This window comes from Cynoglossus semilaevis, chromosome 13 (assembly GCF_000523025.1).
Source record: "Cynoglossus semilaevis isolate Cse_v1.0 chromosome 13, Cse_v1.0, whole genome shotgun sequence".
Lineage (NCBI taxonomy): Eukaryota > Metazoa > Chordata > Actinopteri > Pleuronectiformes > Cynoglossidae > Cynoglossus > Cynoglossus semilaevis.
The window spans coordinates 7,298,118-7,304,271 of NC_024319.1; the positions used below are offsets into that span (position 1 = coordinate 7,298,118).

Genomic DNA, 6,154 nt, shown 5'->3' on the forward strand with positions numbered 1-6,154 from the left:
ACATGTTTTGTCATATCTCCGTTAATCTATGGTGAGTTGCATTCTAAAAATATTTTTATTTTCAACCAAACCTGTTTGAAATAAACTCAATTTCAGGTTGTGACCTGTTGTGAATGACATTCTTCAGAATGTTTGTAGATTTGTACTGTAGATCCCCTAATTTCTGGGGGAAAGAGAAATATGCATTATAAAAGATTTAAAAATAAAGTTTTGTCTTCCACAGCGAATGGGCCGCTACAGTGCGAAGAGGCTACATTTTCAATAGCATGCCGCAAATCTGATTCTTTTCCAATTACAAACACGCTCAATGTCTTTGGAGAGCCCCTTCAGAGAGTGGCCTTTACTGTTCTAATCAGAGTAAGAGTTTGAGCAGGTGATTCTCTCTCGATTAGCCCATCCTTCACAGCAGTGGGTTATGTTCGTGTTATTTGTTTATTTCACTTCATGTTTTTTGCCACACTTTATACAGGCCAGTAAGAATGCAGTTCTACAGGAAACCGGCCCACAGCAGTTACTAGATTATGTCAAATACTATAACGCTGGTAAGCGCTTGACACGCCTCATGTACAGAGGATGGAAACAGTGACAACCACACAACCGAAGAACTACATTCATAGGGAGGTGTGGCAATTCAGTGATCCCTGCTGTTCCATCCTGGAAAATATTCAAAGATGTAGGAAAAACGGACGAGTGAAGCTGAGCAGCCAGTGAAGCGGAAATGAAGAAAAGAATGAAAAGAGAAATAAAATAAAATAAAAATGAGCACTTACATTCCTTCAACTGTGTCAAATCTAAAAAGAAAAACAAAACAAAACACAGAACACACAGTCACACACAACATGGCATGCATCAATGAGATCATGCACTAAAATAAACAGAGTCTACTGTATTAGTCCTGAGCTGTGACTCATGGAAAAATGTTCAGAGAAAAAAAAAAAAACAGTGTGGTCTTTGGTGAGCTGGCTGTGAAATACATTAGCACAGATGGTCGTGTGTTTAGCTGTGTGTTAGCATTAGCAGCGTGATATTTCTCTTCAGCTGTGGAGAGCAGCATCATCATGAAGTTAAAAATGTGGACACAGGCAAGTGAAGAGCACATCACTGCCGTTTGGTATTGACCAACCAGGAAGTGTTTACTCTCATGTTGAGCTTTGTCACCTACTGCTGCCTCCCATTCCTGGACCGAATTATCTTTTGGCTAATTCTAATCTTTGCTCTTTGCGATTAAGACCAGTTACAACAAGTTGTCTCTCTGACATAAATGATGTCCTTCATGACGAAGGACAAAAGGATTTTGATGTAGACATTTTTTTTGACAGCTACAATTTTATCTTTCTAAAAAAGAACAATGGGTCCTTATACCTGATACCTGACTACATTATGATCTTTCACCTGAACTCGCCCAGAGTAAGTGGACTGCAACCCAACAAGATCAACCTGCTTGTTATGTACTGGTGACATTTTGGATAACACTTGGAAATGCATCCATTTGCTTTTAAGAAATCTACCATGTCATATGCAAACAAACCCTCAAACCACAGCCAATCAAGATGTTGAAATAGTTTATGAATAACTGTCTATGTATAGGTCAAATATTATTAAAACATTTTCAAGAGTTGTTCCAAGCATCAACTGGAAATTATTCTAGATTTAGGGATATCCTGACCCTCAGCTCAAGTCTTAAAACTTGACAGATCTCATTTTTTTCTGATGAGGGATCAGAATACTAATGACTGGCCTCGGCTATTTACAAAAGCTTTAGTGATCGGAGTCCTTTGCTGCAGAACTTAAACCAACCTCCCTGAGCATTAGTAACCCCGCCGCCCCCATGTGTATCGTGTTGTTAGTGTGGAAATGTTCTAAACCAAGAAGCATATACACAGGATTGCAATCCCTTTGACCAATTTGATATGAAGACTTAAATTTAAGCTGGCACAGAACACGGCGGATACACTTGAGCAGCGTGGAAAATTGTCACTGACCATGGAGCGACAACATTAAGAGGGAGAAAGGTCGGAAAATATAAAATACATTATATTCATTGAACTGACTATAAATTGTTCATGTAAATGGCTGTTTTTAAACAGATTAAGGACATTTACTGTGAGTGCCAACATTTGAGGCAAAAGGATCACAGTACATCAGTGTCAGCCAACGGCAATACCGTACATGAAACTGTTTTAATAACCTCAACACTTCATTTCATTCACCATCTTACCAGAGTTCAACATGTGAGAAGGTGGTGTAACCTTTGTTCATTCACCATCTTACCAGAGTTCAACCTGTGAGAAGGTGGTGTAACCTTTGACGTGACTGGTATTGTTTTTTGTTTTTTTTTAACAGTCGCAGCTCTGGTGTTTGAACCCTGTCCTTGCAAAGCCCCAGATTGATTGTTCCACTTTAAAACACGCAGGGGTGAAGAAACGCTGAACACGTAGGAGATAATCCTTTAGCTTTATTCAGTCATGTTATAACACCTAATAATGGGGATTCTATTTATCACAAGCTTTTGACCTAATCTGTAATAAAAAAAAACATGAATGCTTTATTTAGAGCCACAGATATTGGAAGTGTGTTCTGTCTATTACTTACTTGGTGGACAGTTGTCCTTTAGCCCTGTTGTTGTCCACTCCATTGTAGGTGACAGCAGCCAGTTTCCTGCTGCGGTAGTTTTCATAGTGGACGTTGTTTGTCACGTCTTTCAGGTCCTGCATGTGAGTTCTGAAAACACGGGACGACAACAAAAATGTTTACAGTGATGTCTGAGCGAAACCTAACCTGTAATTAGAGGGTGTTTTAAACATCAGTACCTGATGAGCATGTCCCTAAGAATGGTGAAGTCACAATGGTCACAGTTTTCAACTAGAAGGTGAAAAAAAAAACAAATTGGTTGGCACATATTTTAATTAAAGATATTTTTGCCTCAGTTATAATCACATTACTCACGTGGAATTTCCCCCCTCTTTTCTAGATATAATTACCTTCAGCAACCCCCCAGGGATACTGTCTCCCTCTGACCCTTTTTCCGTTCACCTCGATGATGGTGTTACTTCCTACGACAGCCAGCGGCAACTTGTCCTAGAAGTTAGAAGGAGCACAAACAACTGAGTTTGTTTGTCGTTTTGTTTGTTATTTATGTGCCACTTTGCTCCGAGGACCAACCTTGATCTTTTTCACCAGCCTGTTCTCCTCTTCATCGTCTGTTTCAGGGAACTCATAAATCTTGATTTTGTGCTCTTGGATTTCTCGCATTATCTGGTGCAGAACAGGAGGAAATATCAGATGATCAACTCAAAGCACAGTTGTAGCAAATAACTGAGTTATGATATGTGCACAGTGCCAGTGGGTTTTGCTAAGAGCATTAGCTTTAGCGTCAACAATAAAAAAAGTATGTTTTTGTCTTGCTTTTGTGCCAGCTGTCTAACCTTAATGTTAGAAGGAACTTCAGTTCAGTAGAACTGTAACTCAGCGTACTCCTAATGGAAAGTACTAGATTCTTACTGATGTTTACTTAAGTATTTGGTGCCACCAGTAAAGAAAAGCTTTTAGTGTCTAACTACTTTCCACAAGTGGATAGTCCCCACAGTAATTGAGACAGTTTTTACAGTTTTTACGCTGTGCACCTCCCCTGACACACAACATAAAAAAATTGCAGTACCAGCCATTTATTTAACTCCATGTTTGCAAACTTTACAGACAAGTTTTCACAATGTTGAAGATATAACTGCCAACCTCCAAGAGGCCTGCCTTTAAACCAATGACCACAGAATGAAAACAAAAGTCTTTAGTGAAGTGCTGCGTGTTTCTTTTTTTTTTTTTCTGCAGCAGTGTGCAGCTGTGGAAACCACTGACCTGCTTCTTGAACTGTTGGCATTCCTCTGGAGTGAGAGTGTCTGCTTTGGCGATCAGTGGGATGACATTGACTTTCTCGTGCAACCGCTTCATGAACTCGATGTCCAGAGGTTTCAGTCTGTGAAGATATCATCAACTAGTTATCAATCCATTGTGTATGATGAGTGACGTGTTACATCTTCCCTTACATCTATGTGAAGACATAAACACTCCATTGTCACTATATACTAAAGTGCACTGAGTTTCTAGTAAAAGAAATTTCTCAAAAAAATAAAAAAATCCTCAGACAAATCAATGCTTAACGTCATCAAAATTTTCTGATGGGTTTTGTTGGCAGCCATCTTTCCGGTATGTGATAGTATCTCAAAGAGGATAAATTAAAAGACTGACTTCTGATTCTTATGCCACAGACTGTTAGCACTGAATTCAAAGACAACCAGAGCGAAAAGAGATGTTTCTGAGCTCAATAAAAACATTTCACATTTCTGAATTAGCAAGTGGGTTCTCGTTTTACTGATGCTCACATTAAAATATGCCTGTAAATCAAACTCTACCCAGAAGTCTGGGTGGAATGTGCATTTGTCCCACAGCCAACAACCAAGGAGGCTGATATACAGCGTAGTGGTCGTCAGTCTTCACTGAACAGTAGATGGAGCCAAGGCTGGTAATTATCTGATAGAGGAGCAATAATAACAGCAGTTCCACTTCTCTCATATTCTCATAGACTATAAACATTTATCACAGGAACATCATTATTCTCTAAGAAATGATGTAAAGGCTGCTGTTGCTTTTTATTACTAACAAGTAAAACACTGACTTCCAAGAAACAGAGGTAGAAAAACCTCAAATGATCCAAGACGAAAAACATTATATAAATATTTCTCCCTTCCTTCATAACAGCATATATGAACTCATCTTTGAAGATGTAATTTGACTAAGAGACAACTGGCCCTGAGCTCAGCAGAAGACAATCCAATGGCAGTCAGAAATATTGTTCTCTGCTAACTGTTTACAAAAATTACAACAATACAACATATACGGTGGTCTAAAGACACTACGAAAGTTACACTAAATTGCACACTGACAGATCTGAACAGAAGAATGTACTGATGACATATTTGGAAACAACTGTGAGTCATCGCAAAAAAGTTGCATCAGCGAAACTCAGACGTCTGTCATTCTTCCTCTTAATAAATAAAAGTTTTAAAATAAAAATATAGTGATGGGAGCAACAGTTTCACTCTTGAAACACAGTGAATCTTAATAATGTTCTTCATAAGATTTCTTACTAAAACATGAATGTTTGACTAACTGTCACACAAAACAAACATTTTTGAGAAAAGAAGTCTCCTTGTTACCGAGTTCCAAAGAAGGACTGTGGGAAACACTTGAAATGAAATGAATTCTCTGGAATCGAAGGGGCTTAAAAATGCCAGGGAAAACAGTCAACCAAAACATGGACACTGGAAGCATATTTTCAACAAAACACAATGAAACTAGTGAGTCTGAAGAAAAAATGACTACAGAAAACAAACTTAAACTGATTAAAAATATATATAAGCAGCATGGACAGATTTGATGACTAAAGTCAGTTTGTGATAGAGGTTACTTTTAGAGGCTGACTATTGCTTTTCTATTCCTGGTACAGAAAAACAACCAACAACAGGTTAGCTATGTGATGTGCAAAAGGTTTGAGAAAATGTGAGGCCTTTTTAACTTCAGAGAGTTGGTGGATTCCAGTCATTTCTGTGCAGTGGGTGGTAAAACGTGTTACTTTCAAAACGTCAGTGAAGTCCTCGTCCTCACCAATATAAATCAGTGAACAGGCCTTCAGAATCCTTTTTAACAATTGTGTCAGTCAGCTTTTCAGCTGTAGACTAACTCACTGTCCTGGCCTTGGTGAGGCTGGTCGTACGCAAGCATGGAAACTGACCTGAAGGATGAATGGTGGAAATATTGGATATACCATGCATGTCTTTCTAAGCATGGTTCAAAATGCATGAAATATTAAAGCGTTTAATGCATTACACAGCCCACATATATATACCAGACACGTTTATACTGTACATACAAACCAAAGCGTTAACAGATGTGTTAATGCGAGTGGCACAAGTCGATTTCCCCTAGGAGTCAAGTGTTTTTTATCTGTGTGTTCGCCAATCCACTCTTTACTTCTGAGGTCTCTTTACACCTTTGTTCGCCAATCCACTCTTTACTTCTGATTGGTTTATAGTGATATTTCATGCTCGTCTAAATCAATATTAATAGTCACCTCATAAAATGGGCGGTGACAATACTCACA

The 6,154-nt window shown here is 38.6% G+C and overlaps 1 protein-coding gene across 3 annotated transcripts in view; it reads right to left on the reverse strand.

Annotated features, from left to right (window-relative positions):
- Nucleotides 1–6,154, reverse strand: part of septin7b (septin 7b) — a 19,457-nt gene that overhangs the window by 4,101 nt on the left and 9,202 nt on the right. For 2 of the 3 annotated variants that reach the window (XM_008323277.3, XM_025061587.1), the window contains exons 7-12: nucleotides 3,853–3,970; nucleotides 3,163–3,255; nucleotides 2,982–3,078; nucleotides 2,811–2,862; nucleotides 2,593–2,721; nucleotides 771–791 (exon numbers count right to left, since the gene is read on the reverse strand). In XM_008323277.3, coding sequence (XP_008321499.2) covers nucleotides 771–791; nucleotides 2,593–2,721; nucleotides 2,811–2,862; nucleotides 2,982–3,078; nucleotides 3,163–3,255; nucleotides 3,853–3,970 — 510 coding nt within the window. The remainder of the gene's footprint in view (nucleotides 1–770; nucleotides 792–2,592; nucleotides 2,722–2,810; nucleotides 2,863–2,981; nucleotides 3,079–3,162; nucleotides 3,256–3,852; nucleotides 3,971–6,154) is intronic. The other variant, XM_017037829.2, reaches the window with a different exon arrangement.